Genomic DNA, 17,918 nt, shown 5'->3' with positions numbered 1-17,918 from the left:
ACGCGAGCACCAATTCTTCTGAAAGGCACAATGCATATCTATTACAGCTTTGGATGCCCCCTCCTAATTTATCTGGGGTCTGGTACACATGTACTGAAGCCGAAAATCCACACATTCCCTCCTTTCTTAAGAAGCACTGATCATGCATATTTGGAGGATCACATGTAGCACATTCATTCTATATGTTTTGTCACAGCATCAGAAAAATAATCTCTGAAATATATTCTCCAGCCCAGCCAGGAAAATTAGTGTATGAAAGTAAAGTGGAATTTGGGCACTGAACAAAATTCTGCAGCGTTAGATAATTCTGGCTGGGTCACAACCTGTAATTGTGACTTTATGTGAAGTCTGAAAAGCTGGACTGGGAACCTTGTGCACATTGCCCAAAATATAATCAGTGCAGATAGGAAGTAGTTATACATGTGTATTCCTTTGGAGTAAATGACTCCTCCCCCTATATTTCATATCACCTTCTACTTATAAACACTGTAATATTTGTTCCAGACCTTTAAATGCATCTGTATATGCATCCCCATGATTTTTAAATACATTCTTTTAAAGAAATGGAGGGTTCCTAGTCCATCAGCATTGTATACTAATCAATAGTGAATCAGAAACTCAGATCATTTTTGAATTATCTAGCCCATGTCCCATGACCATGATTAACTCAACTTGGTTCTCATGAATGGACTCTTTCAATCTCCAGCAATCTCACTCCATTTGGAGACCATTTAGATTCCACTTTTAATGTAAGAATTGCAAAATGATGTCCCTTTCACCTAAAAAAGAGCATATGACTCTGTGACGCCTCCAGGCAGCAGGGGAACACCATAACTGGGGTCCAACTGGTCTTGAAAGCACCGAACTAGTCATGGCTTTCTTGCACAGGTTGTTTTATTTCAAGTTGACCATTCCAAGCACCTGAGTTGCATCATGCAGTGTGTGGTTGTGGTCACACCGGCAAGGTAATTGCACTTTGTTTCCACTTTAATTTAATCAGGAACATTTTTCTTTGGGTTGGGCTGATTAGATGCAGAAGGTTTTAAAAAAAATTGCACAGAGTGGTCACAGCCCTAATCACAATCATTGTGAAAGATGGCTGTCCAGATGGGCAAAATCGTACATTCAAAGAGCAAGTGCCAGGAAAATACTTGATTTTCCAGGGGGCAGGAAAAGCCGGAACCATTGTGAGAGTGAGCCTGCTTCGGCATGGGAGGCAGATTGGCACATGTGAACGGAAAATTTAAATGTGAGAGGGAAAAGCGGCAAACCATGATCAAAAGGACCGTGTGAACGCACCCTGTTTTACCCAGTAACGTTACCAGCTAAAGCAAGATTTGCAAATTTAGATTTTCAGAACTGCATCCATAGTTCAGTTCTATATCATTTAAAAGTTGGCCAAGATGAGGAGAACCTTGGTTCCAGTGATGACTCTTAAAATTTGCCCTCTTTAAAAATGTAATTGAAAAGAGATTTGCTGTGTCATTGTTGTTTCCTTACCAGTATCTAATCCCTACCTTTCCCCTTCATTTCTGCCCCTTTCCAATGTCCATATCTGAGGCCAAGAGCCCTGGTTTCCTGAACAGAGTTTTCTTCAGAGCGTCTTTCACCTCCTGATTTCTGAGGCAGTAAATGATCGGGTTGCAAAGAGGGACTACAACAGCATAAAGAACTGAGACCAGTTTGCTAGAATTGAAGGAAGAGATGGCTTTGGGTCGGGCATAGATGAAAATGCTGGCAGCATAGAAGATGACAACCACTGTGAGGTGAGAAGCACAGGTGGAGAAGGCTTTCTGCCGGCCTTTGGCAGAAGGGATCCGCAAGATGGTGGCAATGATGTAAATGTAGGATAGGACAGTGACACAGAGTGGGGTCAGGAGGATAAACAAGGCTAAGATGAAATCTGTCAGCTCGGACAAGGACATGTCAGTGCAGGACAAGTTCAGAAGTGGGGATACATCACAAAAGAAGTGGTTAATGATGTTGGGACCACAGTAAGTCAGCTGTGATATCAGGAGGACCTTCCACATAGAGATGAAGAAGCCACTTATCCATGATGTAGCTGCCAGTTGGACACAGAGAGGGCGTGTCATGATCACTGGGTAGCGCAGAGGGAAGCATATGGCAACATAGCGGTCATAGGCCATGACAGCAAGGAGCACACACTCGGTACAGCCTAATCCCAGGAAGAAATAGAGTTGCATCATGCAGCCCACAAAGGAGATGCGCTTATTCTCTATCAGGAAATTTGCCATAGTCTTAGGAAGGGTGACAGTGATATACCAGATCTCTAGGAAGGACAAGTTGCACAGGAAGAAGTACATAGGTTTATGGAGGTTGAAGTTCATCCAGACAGTCACCATTATTATGATGTTCTCAGTCAGTACCAATATGTAGACAATGAAGAACACCACAAAGAGCAAGATTTGGAATTCCACAGATGTGGGAAAGCCCAGAAGAATGAACTCTCTAACTCTGGACTGGTTTTGTCTCTCCATGGTAGAAGGCGTGTTCTGCATAGAAACAACAGTAACAATGGTTAGTTAACAGCTTTTGTTTGTTTGTGGAAAAGGTGCCAGTACACATATATAAGGTTGTTCTGATTTCCAACAATTCCCCCTGTACTCTGCAGATCCCCACTAGGCTGTTTCTTACAGTCCACTGTCCCTTTCTATTGCTGGGGGGAGGGGCAGGCCAGCACACAGGATCAGGACTTGGGAGAGTCCTGTGCATAAGTGCCACTACTAAATCCTGGTGAGTATTGTCACACACAACCCCCCCCCAGTGAGTTACAAAATAATAATAATAATAATAATAATAATAATAATAATAATAATAATAATAATAACAACAATGCTAACACAAATTATATATAAGGAAAAGCATCAAAGAGGCCATTTTCTGAGCAATTCAGTAGATAGAATGTAAAACAAACCGTCTCACTTCCCACCTGCAGCTTGCAAGGTAGCCATAAGCATTTCATTCACAGCCTCCAGGAAATATGTAATAAATTCTATTTAAGTTTTTTTTTAAAATTTTTTTTATTAAATATAAAAAAACAGTTAAAAATAAGAAAGCAAATCCTGGTGTTTATGCAGGGCAAACAGGGAGGTGAACCATTGATTTTTAAAATATAACAAATTCAAGAAAGATGTTATTTTAATTTTTAAAAAACCCTGTAGTATACTAGTAATGTCTGTCTGTCTGTCTGTCTGTCTGTCTATCACCTATCACATTTATAATCTCCCTTTCTTCCTGAAAGTCAAGAAAGATTACCAAATTTTAAATTAATCCAATAATAATAGTATAATATATACAAAAAAACAGTGTAAAGAAACTAGATTTTTTTTAAAAAAAGATGCAATAAAACAGTGTAATACAATAAACAAAGCAATAAAACTGCCTATCCTCCCTCCCCCCCGACATTAAATCTATGGCACTGTTCCCTTTATAATGCCCTCCTTAATGTGCAGAATATTAGTTGGAAACTGGTACTAATTTTCTCCAAAGGAGATCTGTGTTAGTCTGTTACAATAACAATAAACTGGAGTCTAGACTAACCACATTTTTACTGGAAAACTGGGACTGATTTTATCACTCTTGGGCTTCATTTTGATTTCTCTGCACTTGATTACTGTATATCTGGGGGATGGTTCACTGGTATGCATGACTTACTGACTTCCATGGGTGAATGAGTAACCACACTCACACATCTTCGGGTACAATGAAATGGAAGTTACCTGTCTTCAAATATAGGTAGTGCATACATATAGGCACACAAAAGCTTATACCTTGAATAAAACTTGGTTGGTCTGGACTAAAACTTTGCTCTAACCTGAATGTGTCTTTCTTCAGCATCCTTTTTTTGTACTCCTGAACAGTCAATACATATATCTTTAAAGAAATAACACTTACATTTTTAAAAAAAATCTGTGCTGAAGGATTCCATCAGATAACTTGCATAGCAGTGGATGGAGATGTGCGTGTGTGTGTGTTTCTTCCTAGGAGGAGAAGCTGTGCACACTGAAATAAAGAACTGTTTCTACTGTATCCAGATTGAGTAGTTTTGAGTCTGCAAGACAGAGTGAGCCAAACTTATCCAAACCTAGTAGAAAGGTTATGGTCTCAGGTGCTTTCATCCTGCATTGATTTAATAGACTTATCTTAGTTTGTACTTCACATTCCACATATTAGGTCAGTTGGGACATGATGAAATGACACTCTCTAGAAGTAGGCAATAACATAGTCTCCATTCCTAGGGAATTAACTGGAAAACTTTTCCAAAATGTTAGCCCTGTAAAATATTAGAACTGGTATTCATTTTAGTGAGACATTACAACAAACTTTATAGGGGGCACCTGGTCTTCGAGACAGCTGTGCTTCACTTCAGCTGTCATGGAAAAACATGGCTTAATTAATCAAACTATGGTTACTGTGCCTCTGAAAAAGTGGGCTGTAGTCAGGCAAAGCTAAACCTAGAACCAAATATTAATACTCCTTAAGGTATCACAGCACTTCAGCATCCTTTTATTGTACTCCTGAACAGTCAAGAGATAGCCCAGGCTATCCCAATCTGAGAAACTAAGCAGGGTTGGTCCTGGTCAGATGATGATGATGGTGGTGGTGGTCAGGGCCGGCCGCAGAGAAGTGCAGGGGAAGGGGGAAGCGCGCCAGTCTTGGGCCCTTTGCCAGGCAGGCAGGTCTGGGCCCGGAAGCACAGAGGGCTGCACGGGGCGCAGGGCTGGTGCTGGCAGAGAGCGAGGGCCCAGGGCGGAGGTGCGGCCTCCCTCTAGGCAGCGCAGGAGCAGCAGCAGGAGCAGCGTGGCCAGGAGCGTCTCCTGTGCAGCGCAGAACCCCTCGCCCGTCCAGAACACAGGACCCCTCATCGCCGAGCCACTGGAGGGGTGCACGGGCTGGCCTTGGCTGCCGCCTCCCTACATGGGGACTCTCCAGGGCAGTCAGAGGAAACGGCGGTGGCCGTTCCTCCTCCTCCGGGTGCAGCGGGCGGGTCTCAGGCAGCCCCGAGCCAGGCCAAAAGCAGGCAGGAAGGAAGGCTGGACGGGCTTCTCGCCGAGTCGCCTCCCCCCCCAGGCTACCTGCAGAGGAGGAGGAGGAGCGCGAGGGGCAGGACCCAGCGCCAGCCGGGCATTCCCCACCGGCGCCCCCTGTGCAGGGACTCTCCAGGGGACCCCGCCTCCCCCCCTACCTGCGAAGGAAGAGGAGCGCCTTCCAGAGCCACCCGCCCGCGCCTCTCCCCCCCAACACCACAAGCGGCGGTGGCGGGCCAGGGGGGAGGTGTGCCTTGCCTGCCCCCCGCACCCCAACCCCGCACCCCCGCCCCTCATCGCCCCTCAGCTCTGCAGGTCGGCCTGCCGGGGCCCCTCGCCTCTCCCCCTGAGGAGGAGGAGGAGAAGCGCCTTCCAAAGCCAGCCAGGAGGGCCTTGCCTGGCGGCAGCGCCACAGTTTCCAGCTGGGGGCGCTGATTGGGCTGGCGGCCTGGCAGTGGCCCGGGGATTTGCTCCTTGTGTGCCTTCCTGCCTGCCTCACCACGCTCCCCTTTGCCCCCTTCCCTCGCCCTTCTTGCCCTGGCCAGGCTGCAGGCTATGAGAGGCTGCTGGCGGCCGCCCCTGCCTCTCCTCCTGCGCCCCAACGGCTGGCTCGCGCTCTAGGCGACGGCCTAGTTCGCCTAGTGGGCGAGCCGGCCCTGGTGGTGGTGGTAGTAGTAGTTATTATCATCATATGACAGTGCATGTAGTATAGCCAGGAGATCCTAAGATTGTATGGCAGTCAGTTCTAGCTCTTTTAGTGTTAGGCACCACTAGGAATGGTGAGCTAGACTTGTTTTTAAGGCAAGAGACATATCAGAGGTAGTTTGCCATTGTCTGCCTTTTGTGTCACATCCCTGGTATTCCTTGGAGGTTGCCCTTCCAAATACTAGCCAGGGCCAACCCTGCTTAGCTTCTGAGATTTGATTAGATTGGGCTATCCTGGGCTATCCAGGTCAGGCTACCCTGGTCAGTATTTGGATGGGAGACCACCAAGAGATACCAGGGTTGTGACATGGAGGCAGGCAATGGCAAACCACCTCTGAGTGTCTCTTGCCTTGAAAACCCAGGGTTGCCAGGTCCCCTCATCTTGCTGGGGGGGGGAATCTGGGAGTCATTCTGGGAGTGGGCAGGAATATCCCCAATGCACTGACATCACACAGAAGTGATGTCATTGTGTTGGCAACATCGGGGGTGATATTCTGGTTTTTGGGCAAAACTATGGTAAAATCAGGGTCAAACCATACAGTTTTGCCCCCAAACCAAAGTGTCACTGTGCATGATATCAGCAAGTTGGGGACATCATGCAGGGATGTTACTGTTTGTGGGAAGGGGTTTCTAGAACAGCCGGCCAGCTGGCCGGCAGTGAGCAAAAGCTCCCAAAAGTGGGGGATTCCCTGCCTGCACCTGGGGAATGGCAACCCTGTGAAAACCCTACAGGGTTACCCCAAGTTGGCTAAAACAAATAATCAAAGGTATCACAAGACCCTTGTTTATTTCTGATGTAAGACTAACATGGCTACCCCCTGGAATTTCAGGTAGTGTGGTTATCTAAATGTGGGCCACTGCACTATGATTAATCAGGGCAGCTGAAACCAAGATCTGAAACATTTTTTTTAACTTAACTAAGGTTCTGAGCAGCATATGCATGTGGACATCCTGACTTAAGCCTGGTTTGATTCATGGGGCTGCCCTCACCACAATGGAGGTTAGAAAGCCAGCCAGGTCTTTGCAGGGGAGGCTGGAGACAGGAAGAGGGAGATGAAAACAGCATCTGTCCAGGCAAATCTGAATCTGAAATTTCATCTGTAAACTGAATGCTGGTTTCACAGATTAATCATAGTGAAAGTATAGTTTTGCATTATGTCTGGACCAAACTTGTCCCTTGCTCCATATATATAAACACGAGTCTTGGTCTCTGACTGATGAATTACTTGAGGTAATTGTTAACAGAAGGAAATAGTAGTAGTGGTATATTGGCTCCAAGCAGCTTTTTTGTTTATTAATTTATTTTATTTATTTAAAATGTATTAGTTGCATTTCTTGAAGAAAGGTTAAAGCACTTGGGGCTCTTTAGCTTGGAGAAACGATGGCTGAGGGATGACATGATGGAGGTTTATAAGATTATGCGTGGGATAGAGCAGGTAGAGAAAGAGGTACTTTTCGCCCTTTCTCACAATAAAAGAACTTGTGGGCACTCCATGAAATTGATGAGTGGTTGGGTTAGAACAGATAAAAGGAAGTACTTCTCCACCCAAAGAGTGATTAATACATGGAATTCACTCCCACAGGAGGTGTTGGTGGCTACAAGCATGGACGGCTTCAAGAGGAATGGGATAAACATATGGAGCAGAGGTCTATCGGTGGCTATTAGCCACAAGGTATAGATAGGGACTCCAGGGCAAATGATGCTCTGTATTTTAGGTGCTTGGGGGGGGGCAACAGTTGGAGGGCTCCTAGTGTCCTGGCCCCACTGCTGGACCTCCTGATATCACCTGGTATTTTTGGCCACTGTGTGACAGAGAGTTGGACTGGATGGGCCATTGGCCTGATCCAACATTGGCTTCTCTTATGTTCTTATGTTCCTTATGGAGCCCAAGGTGGTTTACAATATGAATAAAATACATAGAGTACAGAAATACATAAAGCCAAAATCTAAAATCACAATTTAGGACTGCTTTAATCAAACACAATCATAAATAAAAACATCTTCAGCTGCCTCCTGAAGATCAAAAGAGAGGGGGCCAGGTTGTTCCATAATCGTGGGGCTGTCACTGAAAAGGTCTCATCTTGTGTACCCACCAAACAAGCTTCTTGGATTGCTGGGACATTCAGGAGGGCCTCTCTCTGTGATCTTAATTCCTGGGAAGGAACATATGGAAGAAGACTCTCCTTCAGATACCCTGCCTCCAAGCCATATAGGGCGTCAAACATGCGGCCTGGGGTCCAAATCAGGCCCCCAGAAGGCTTCTATTGGCCCGCAGTGGAACTGGCTGTCTTCTGCTTCTTCTTCCAGTTCTGCTGCTGCTGCATCATCATAGGTTTGCAGCTTACAGAGATACACCTGAACAGCATACTCAACATTGCAACAGCACAGACATTTTGATGCAATAATTCAGAGCAAGAGGTGTCAGTTATCAGACACTTTTAAATAAACAAAATATTGCAAGAGTGCTAATGTTTTAAGCATGATTTTATTTTAAGTAAAAAAAACCACCCTTTGTGTTTGTGTCCTTTATAAAGTTTATATCTCCGCTATCTGACATTACATTTAATGACACAAATGGCCCAGCCCAACAAGGTCTCATTTATGTCAGATCTGGCCCTCATAACAAATGAGTTCGACGCCCCTGATATAGGGTATTAAGGAAAGAGGGGTCCTTTTGACCACCAAATTTTTTTGGCTATACTGGGAATCATTGGCCCTTCATGTACAAAAGCCATGTATGACAGGAGTTATAATAAGGAGGGGAACTGAGCAAGTAAAAAACCTGGCTGGATTTAACCCAGTGCAGTATTGATTCCTAACACATCACTGGTTAGGGTTGCCAGCCTCCAGGTGGGGCCTTCCAACTGACTTGGGCCCCAATAGGGTTGCCAACTCCTGCTGTGGAAATTTCTGGAGATTTGAAGGGTGGAGCCTGGGGTTCAGAGAGGGAAGGGATCTCACCAGGGTAGAATTCCATAGAGTCCATCCTCCAAAGCAGCTATTTTCTCCAGGGGAACTGATCTCTCTTGTCTGGAGATCAGTTACAATCCCAGGAGATCTCCAGCACCCACCTGGAGGTTGGCAACCATAGGTCCCAATAATATTGTTGCTGCTGCTGCTCCTCCTCCTCCCCCTAGTCCTCTCTCGTGGTGGCCCTGTTTAGATGAGGAACCATACTTCCTGTTGCTCACCTGGAGTGTCTGGAGGCTGGGACTGTGCAGAAGCCACTACTCCCAATAAAAAAAGACAGACTGTGCTGGCTACAGAGGAAAGATAGAAAATCAGAGGAAGTAACAAGGTCTCCCAGTTGCTCCAAGCATTTAATTAACTGAGCAGTGTGCTAGAGTTGTTAGGGGGTCAATTGATCCTGAAAGACCCATATTCAAGTCTCCATTCAGCCTCGGAGCTTACTGCATGACCTTGAGCCACCTGCTCTCTCATTCCAACCTAACCTCACAGGGTTTTCATAAGGATAACATGGTGAAGGGGAGAATGAAGGAGGCTGCCTTGAGCTCCTTGGAGAAAAAGCTGGGTAAAAGAAAGCTTGTAGTACCTCCTTCCTCTAGCCAGTGCATGCTGAGTGGCTGCAGATCATCTCTGGAGTTCTGGTATTTGCACTTGGCTAGAGGTAACATTATTAAGATCTTAATCCCTCTTTACCCGATTTGTCCCTGAAATCCAATAATCCTTTTCTTTCCCACTTTTTTTAGGGAACTGGAGACTGTTTCCAATCAATTCGATTTTGATCAAAGTGAAATTCAAAGAGAAAAAGGCAGGAAGGGAGGCTCTGCAACATTTCAGAATTTTACTCTGGAGATGCTCAGAGGCAGGCAATGTCTTCCCAAACCTTACTATCATCCAACCACAGCAACACTTTGTGTTGTGCAACATAAAACAACTGCAAGGGAAGAAGTTACAAAAAAGATGCCTTGATTCCCCTCCCAATAAGAGACATCCCTCAAAATGATTTGCTGTGTGAACTAGTATCTGGTTGTGGACTGCAATAAATTATTCATTCATTCATTCATTCATTCATTCATTCATTCACCCCTCTTTTTGAAGAAGAAGAAAAATAGAACAAGAGGAATTAGTGGCCATATCTTTAAAAAGGACCCTTCAGAAAGAAAAATTCCCCTCCCCATAACAATGCTAGCCAAAGGTCTTTCCCTGTACTTTGCAAACGTTGACTCCACTCTGACTTTGAAACTAAATAAACAAGTCAATGATTTAAAATAATATATTAATTATCAACACAATGGATGAAAATAATTTTCAGAAACTTGTTAATATTTCGACTCATGCTCAGCAATTATTAGAACATTGTTAGTGGGGTTTTTTTTGTTGGAACAACAACAATAAGCATAGTATTAATGATAATTATAAGAATAATAGCCAGCCTGGAACAAATAAGATTATGCCACGATTGTCAAAAAGTTGTCACAACTACCAATTCGCTTCACTTAAATTTGATGGAAAAGAGTAGAGTACTGAATCTCAAATCCATTTGTGCTCACATCTGTTTTTGATAAAGCAATAATAAATACAATATAAATACAAATCATTCTGCATCAGTTTTTAAGCAGACAGTGTCTTCCTCAAGGCATCTTTGACTTCCTTGTTCCTGAGGCAGTATATGAGAGGGTTCAGAAGGGGCACTACAACCGTGTAGAGCACCGATACCCATTTGTTGGAGTTGTAGGCATACATGGCTTTGGGCCGTGCATAGGTAAAGAGTGTAGTAGAGTAGAACAGCACCACTACTGTAAGATGAGAGCTGCAGGTGGAGAAGGCTTTTTTCCTGCCCTGAGCTGAAGGGATCTTCAGTACAGTTGAAATAATGTAGATGTATGACATCACAACGATGCAAAGTGGGACCATGATCACCATAAGGGCTAAGATGAAGTCCACCAGCTCGGCCAGGGAGGAGTCGGTACAGGAGACATTCAAGAGGGGTGAAATGTCACAGAAGTAGTGGTTGATCTTGTCGGTACCACAATACTTCAGCTGGCCAATGAAAGTAAGCTTGATGGCAGAGGTAATCAAGCCACATGTCCAACATCCTGCTGACAGCTGGGCACAGAAGGTGTTGCTCATAATACTTGGGTAACGCAATGGGTTACATATTGCCAAGTACCGGTCATAGGCCATGACGGCCAGAAGGATATACTCGCTGCATACGAAGGTGACAAAGAAATACAACTGTGTCAGGCAACCCTGGAACGAGATATATTTATCTTGTGTGAGAAAATCTGCCAGCATTTTAGGGACTATGATGGTGACGTACCAGATTTCCAGGAAGGAAAGGTTGCACAAGAAAAAGTACATGGGCTTGTGAAGGTTACTGTTGAGCCGGATGACTAAAATGATGATAAAATTTTCTGTGAGAGTCAGGAGATATGCCAGGAGGAACAGGACAAAAAGTAGTACCTGAAGCTCAGCAGAGGAAGGGAATCCCAGAAGGATGAAATACCTGACGTTGGTCTTGTTTCTTTCATCCATTTCTTGAAAGCTGAATCAGTGCTGTGATTAGCAAAGACTGAAAGATGCAATGCAACATCATTTGGTGGTTTTGCATGCTCTAGCATTTTTCAACCTACAAGACCTTTCAGTATTGACATTTTTAAATTCTTTAATCATGATAAAAGGCATAGAAGTTATTTTCCCCCTGTAAATGTCACAGCAAACATGTTGTAAGTTACATACAACTGCTTCACTTGACAGCTTCAAGCAAAATAATGCTGCAAACCTGTACCTTGTCATTCAGGTGTCCTCAAGTCATCTATGAACCAACTTGTCCCTGAATGGAAAGCTCAATGATTTCCATGGGATTAAGCAACCTAACCATGCTTTGGACTGCACCCTATTTTCAGTATATGTAACTGGTTCCAGATTGCAGTCTAACACTGACATGCCAAGTACAATTCCTTCAACGTACATTAATTAGAAATCAGGGATTTATTTCCAAGTCAGTCTGCCATTGTTCGTGATGCCATTGCTGTGACAAGGTTACAAGAATACCATCTGCAGAACCAAGGGGGATACTAGGCAAAAAAAAAATCTGCCCTCATTTTTGCCCACGGACAGTAGCTGAAAGTCAGTCATTCAAAGTAATTTCTGTAGGGGTTTTGCCAATGTACTGAACTGTCATCAGAATCCTCTTTAGCACATTAGCTCTTTGCTAGAGGGTTGGCAAGCTGGACTCCCTTACTCCCCTGTTATAGCATGCTACTAACAGTGCCACCATGAACAGAATTACTCCAGGCTATGCCCACTGAAAATTAACTTAGACAGGAGTAACTCTGTATGCTGCTCTGCTCTTCACAATCAATTTGGGCAATTAGCTGTGAAATATAATTACAGAATAAGATAGTCCAGCCAGCCAACAGCTTCTTCCCTCTACCAAAGAGCTGATGCATTAAAGAGCACATGGGACTATTAAACAAATCATATTTTTTTTCATCCATTCTTACTTGCAGGAATAACTTCTAGAGGGAATATTTAGTCTTCCTAAGAAGTAGAGTGGCCTGCCAAATCAGCAGCATAACAGGTTCTCTTATAGTGCAATTATGTGCAGAGATAGACAAATGTAAGCCCTATCAGTTGGATCCAATCAGCTTTTTAATGTTGAAAAGGGAAGAAATCCCCACTAAAATAAGCTGTGCTGGTGATAATGGTACAAGCATGGTCAAGAGCCATGTAGGATTGGGGCTGCGGGAAGAAATTTGGTAACTCTGAACAAGAAAGCTTGCTAGATCCTACCAAATGTCTTTTATAAATTACAGCATTTAAACATGTTCAATACTTTTTCACCTCAATTTCTCCTCAGAGCAGCCTTGTATGAGGGGTCATCATGGGCCAGTTGAAATATGTTTATACATCATTTAATGACTGAAGTATCAAATGATTCTGTGTATATATGTGCCACCAAAGAGCTATCATCATGTATAGAATGTCCATATTACACCACACCCCCTCAAATGTAATGCTGTCTAGTGGACAATGAGAAATCAAATCATATACTTGCATATGTGAACTGGCCCTACAATTTTCAGGGGAATTGGATTTGAGGGACAGTAATTTGCCCAAGGTTATGCATGGCATAAACGAGATATGGGACCAGGTCTTCTAGGAAGACATCCAACTGTCTATGCACTACCAACCCCACTGTTTCATATTGTCTTTCATATGGATACAAAATATATTTGTTAGATAATCATCTGTGCAAATTTATACACTTAACTAGTGCATGTGTCACACCAACTGAGTATATGTTCCCTCTTGACATGCATAGATCTTTCAGTCAAAGCACAATAAGCAATTTTGTAAAAGAAGAAATAAGGGATTTTACCTGATATATATGTGAGTGGGAGTTTTCTTCCCCGCCCTTGTCTTGCTATGCAGCTGCATACAGCATGTGTTAGAAGAGTGGGTTGGTGTGGGTTTGTATTGTTGCATGCATGATTATCTCCTTATCTTCTCATATCTTCATCTTGGGACTAGAACTGAAATTAGCACTTGAATCCCAAGGGTCATAGCCTCAGAAGATGTCCTCACCCCACTCATTTGCTATGTTTCCTAGAACTAAAATGGGAACAGCTAGAAGCTATTGCATGAAAAGTCCAGTTAATACCTGATCACAGAAAAGAGAACCCTTAACCCACACAGGAACTACAGGATTTTAAAAAGCATGCTATGTTATAAATAATGTTATACATATAAAGAAATATTGACTTTTTTGTAAAACCAATCTTTCTTTCTTTCTTTCTTTCTTTCTTTCTTTCTTTCTTTCTTTCTTTCTTTCTTTCTTTCTTTCTTTCGCATTGGTTGAAGGGAAAGTGTATGTTCTTCTCCCTCATATAAATAAATGGAGCTAAGTAATTCATAGGGATCAGGAAGTCCTAACTAGCAATTTATTGGTGACTTCTTGCCAAACTATACACTACGGGGTTAATTTCTATTTCTCATCCTCAGCTTGGCCTGAATAAGATGTTGATTCCAGGAATTTTACCCTCAATGCTTGTGTTAACCTGTGTCCACATTCACATAATTTGCTTTGAGGTGTGTCTCTGTGTGTGTTTTAAAAAATAGCTCTGTACTGGTGGCACAAAATTACTACTAACATTTACCCAGAAGTGATGTCACACCATCAGAATGACAAGAGAATGCTCTAGGGTTTGGGCAAAAGTCATTGGTTTTACCTATGGTTTTACCATACAGTTTTGCAGAAATACTGGACCATTACCTCAATGTCATGCTGGTGATGTAACATGACTTCCAGCAGGGTTTTTCTTCTGGAGGAACGTGCTGGAATGGAGTTCTGGAACCTCTTCAACAAAATTATTTTTAAATGTTTAAAAGTTCTTGAGTTTTCAGTATACATATTGAAAACTTCATTTCCCTTCTGATAGTTCCAACACCTCTTTTAAAAAAGAACAAAGAGAAAAAAGCCCTGACTTCCAGTATTCCCTACTAGTGATGTTGTGCCACCAGCCCTGTAAGAAGAGCTCTGTAAGCTCTCATGGCTACATTAGGGGTGTGTCGCCTAATATGCAAAGGAGTTCCTGCTACAAAAAGAGCCCTGGATATTATATGGAGAATTCTTGAGGCCAGTTCTGGATTTGGGGAGGGGGGCTTGGCAAGATGTCATCACATGGTTCCTACTGCCAATGTCCCCCCTCCTACAAAGCATGTACGAGTCACTAATGCCCTAAGGGAAAGAGATGAATGATTGAACTGTGGGTGGGAAAGCCAACAAAGATGGTCACTCTTATGTTCCATTGCCACTCTTTCACTCAGCCTCAAGCCCACCCCCCAATTGAATGAGTGAGTAACAATGTTGTCTAGGAAAAGGCACTTATTCACCATTTTCACGGCAAGGAGTCAGACATGACAGAAGGTTTTCTTGCTTGTCTGGGTGTTTTTTAAGTGAACGACATATTGATCAGGTCTTGTGATATTGTTTATTGATACACTGGAATGTGTTAATTGGAAGACTTTTGCATTGTAAAAAGACACAGTTTTTACAAATAGTATAGTTCATTGAGAATTTTACTCTATTACTACAGTGGGCCATTCAAAATGGGGATTGTATGTGACTGCCAATGTTCCCTCTAAGCTGTGGGGTCTTGTGAGCCAAAATTCAACTTTGTGAGCTACTGGCATTAAAGTTGTGAGCGAGCTGTTTGGCTACTGCATAGATTAGTGTGCTCTGGAGCCCTCCTTCCTGGACTAAGACCAAAATGTGTGAGCCAGGGGCTAAAAACTGTGAGCTACCTCACACCAACTTAGCTTAGAGGGAACACTGTTGACTGCATATATTTATTTCTTATATATAAATTAACTGATGAATGCATTGGTCACTGATGAACTTTAAAAATATCAGAGAGCCTACTTCTTAAAATAAAAGGACCTCCATCCTCTTGTCTCATCTAAGCCCAAATATCATTGTGTTACATCTATTAAATACCATCGAATACTAAGAACCATGACAAAGGATTTCTGCCTCTCAGCACAGCAGGAACAAAATCATGTGCTCTGCATAGATGGCCTGACCCACATGTGGGACAAAACCCTGTTGCTACACAATCTCTCCTTTTTTAGTCTCTTCCAGGTAATGTTTTATTATCTTTATTATGGGCTGTAGCTGCCACAGAACCTCATAAGGGAAGGCCTGGAGATTACAGCCCTCCTCACTATCCAGAAAACCAGGAGCTGCTTGACATTTTCCTCTTTGCCCACCAAGTAGAAACCCATCTCAAGTGGCAATTGCTCTTTGGGTGAGTGCATTTGTGGAGTGTTTAGAGATTCGCTGAAATATATGAGTAAGATGATTCACTGCTTACATACAATATGAAATTAAATTAATAAAAGGAAGGCTTGATCCAGAGATCTGCAAGAGGAGTAAGACGCTTGAATGCTTTAGTGATTACACATAGTGGCATTACCACTTTGCTCTTTTCTCGGTGGGTGATTAGGGATCCACTAAATACACCTATCAAATGCTTGTGAAAAGCTTGCTGTTATGCAATATAGTACACTGGATTGAATGCTGGATGTGTGAAGCCTGGGTTCTGATCCTCACTCTGTTGTATAGTTTAAATCCCACCCCTCAGCCTATCCCATCTTACAGGCAGGGTTGTTGTATGGATAACCACCCCCCCCCCATCAGATTCTCAAAAGCCTTATTTTCACAGTACTGATTAGGAATATATGCATACTAGGAATAAGGCCCATTGTGGAAATAAATACAATAAGCTCTAGAAAGAGGCTCTGGGAGAGTGCCAAGGCTTTGGGCACTCAGCATCAATTTGCTGTGGTGACCTCTTCAAACCCCACCCTCTCCAGGCTCAACCCCTAAAATCCCCAGGAATTTTCCAACCTGAAGTTGGCAACCTCATCCCAGCTAACCATCAACCTACCATTACCTGCCCCTCTGATTGAAGCTAACTTCTGCCCTCCTTCCTGGAGATCAGTTGTATTTGTGAGTGATCTCCACCCTTCACCTGGAGATTGGAAACAATGGTTCCCCAGGAGAAAATGTCTGGTTTGGAGGGTGAAGTCTATGGCATTGTACCTGTCTGAGGTCCTCAAACCTCACCCTCTCCAGGCTCCACTCCTCAAATCTCCAGGAATTTCCCAACCTGGAGTTGGCAACACTATCTTCTTCCCAGCCTAACATCAACCTACCACTATCTGCCCCTCTGATTTCAGCTTTCCATCTCCTCCCCCCTCCCTCCTGGAGATCAGTTGTAATTCTGAGTGATCTCCACCTCTCACCTGGAGATTGGCAACACTGGTTCCCCAGGAGGGAATGGCAGGTTGGGCGGGGGGCGGCTAATTGTACCTGTATGAGGTCCCACCCCTCCTCAAACCTCACCCACTGCAGGTTCCATCCCTCAAATCTCCAGGAATTTCCCACCTGGAGTTGGCAACCCTATCTCCCTCCCAGCCAATCATCAACCTACCTTTATTTCCCCCTCACTCTTCAGCTTTCCATCTCCCACCCACCTTCAGTCTCTACCCAGGAGGAAAAGTAGTCTTTGTCTGCAATGGGGACCAAAGCAGCTTACATCATTCTCCTCTCCCCGTTTGACTTGCACAACAACCCTGTGAGGTAGGTTAGGCTGAAAGTCTGTGACTGGTCCAACATCACCCACTCAGCTTCTACAGCAAGAACCTGGTTCTAGCAGACCCTGCTCTGAAGCACTGACTGCTATGCCTAGGGCAGCCAACTTCCAGGTGGAGCCTGAAGATCACCAGGTATCACAGCTGAACCCCAGACAGCAGACCTCTCCCCCTGGAGGAAATAACTGCTTTGGAAGGTGGGCTTTATGGCATTCAGCTGAGGCCTCTCCCCTCCCCAAACCCTGGCTTCCATAGATTCTACCAGAAAATCTCCAGGAATCTCCCTACCTGGAGCTGGCAACCCTACTCAGGACAGGCCACAATAAGTTCCTCACAAAGGCCTGTGAAGGGTTTCCTTCCTTTGTCTGAACCAAGCTTGGTTGCCTACCACGGTGAAACGGTCTCAACTCTCCAGTTTACAACTCAGCTGGATGGGCTGGAATCTATATTGATGCTGCCCTGCCCCTTGGGATAGTCCCTCTTTTTTCTCACTTTTTGGCCTTGGGGCAGCTGGGAACTGTAGGCCAGCAGATGAGGAAACCCCATTCAACCCAGTGAGTGATAACCCTGCAGGCCCCTCTCTGGAATGACAGCTCAATTAAACCTTATGGGGGAACATTTTAAACAACCAACCACAGACAGCAGCCATCTTACAAACACAGGTAACTGCCATTTTATTACACCTACCAACAGCATTAAACCTACCAACTGTGCGATTGAACAACAACAAAGTATATCAAGGGGAAACAGAAATGGATTAAACCTTTGACATTACAGTGGATAGTGTCTTCAGTAGATATTCTAGTTCCTAAACTATTAGCAGACTCACAAATAGAAAATTTAATCATTTTAGCTAAGTTTTTAGTTCAAGTCATGAGAATTCTGGCAATTTACAAGAAAGCAGCTGGTTTTGTATTAACCCTCTCTGGTCTGAATTCTTCCTTTCTTCGTCATAATCCCAGTCATGTTTGATAAACACTACTTAAGACCTAAAGGTCTTCCTTCCTTCCTTCCTTCCTCCCTCCCTCCCTCCCTCCCTC

General features: G+C 43.8%; 2 protein-coding genes across 2 annotated transcripts; both read right to left on the bottom strand.

Moving 5' to 3' along the window:
- Window positions 1-1,526: 1,526 nt before the first annotated feature.
- LOC107114239 (olfactory receptor 226-like) lies at window positions 1,527-2,498 on the bottom strand. The gene has a single exon (XM_015415680.1). It carries the CDS (start codon window positions 2,496-2,498, stop codon window positions 1,527-1,529), a length of 972 nt encoding a protein of 323 aa, XP_015271166.1.
- A 7,831-nt stretch (window positions 2,499-10,329) lies between these two features.
- LOC107114247 (olfactory receptor 6Y1-like) lies at window positions 10,330-11,253 on the bottom strand. Its single transcript, XM_015415688.1, has one exon. It carries the CDS (start codon window positions 11,251-11,253, stop codon window positions 10,330-10,332), a length of 924 nt encoding a protein of 307 aa, XP_015271174.1.
- Window positions 11,254-17,918: the final 6,665 nt, after the last annotated feature.

This window comes from Gekko japonicus, unplaced genomic scaffold, assembly GCF_001447785.1.
Source record: "Gekko japonicus isolate JY-2015 unplaced genomic scaffold, Gekko_japonicus_V1.1 scaffold3901, whole genome shotgun sequence".
In the NCBI taxonomy this organism is placed as follows: Eukaryota; Metazoa; Chordata; class Lepidosauria; order Squamata; family Gekkonidae; genus Gekko; species Gekko japonicus.
Note: the sequence above shows the minus strand (reverse complement) of the source record. Positions and strands in the feature narration are given on the sequence as shown.

What these genes read in the sequence shown, in the direction of transcription:
- LOC107114239 (XM_015415680.1), bottom strand. Translation starts at nt 2,498, where the DNA reads ATGGAGAGACAAAACCAGTCCAGAGTTAGAGAGTTCATTCTTCTGGGC.
- LOC107114247 (XM_015415688.1), bottom strand. Translation starts at nt 11,253, where the DNA reads ATGGATGAAAGAAACAAGACCAACGTCAGGTATTTCATCCTTCTGGGA.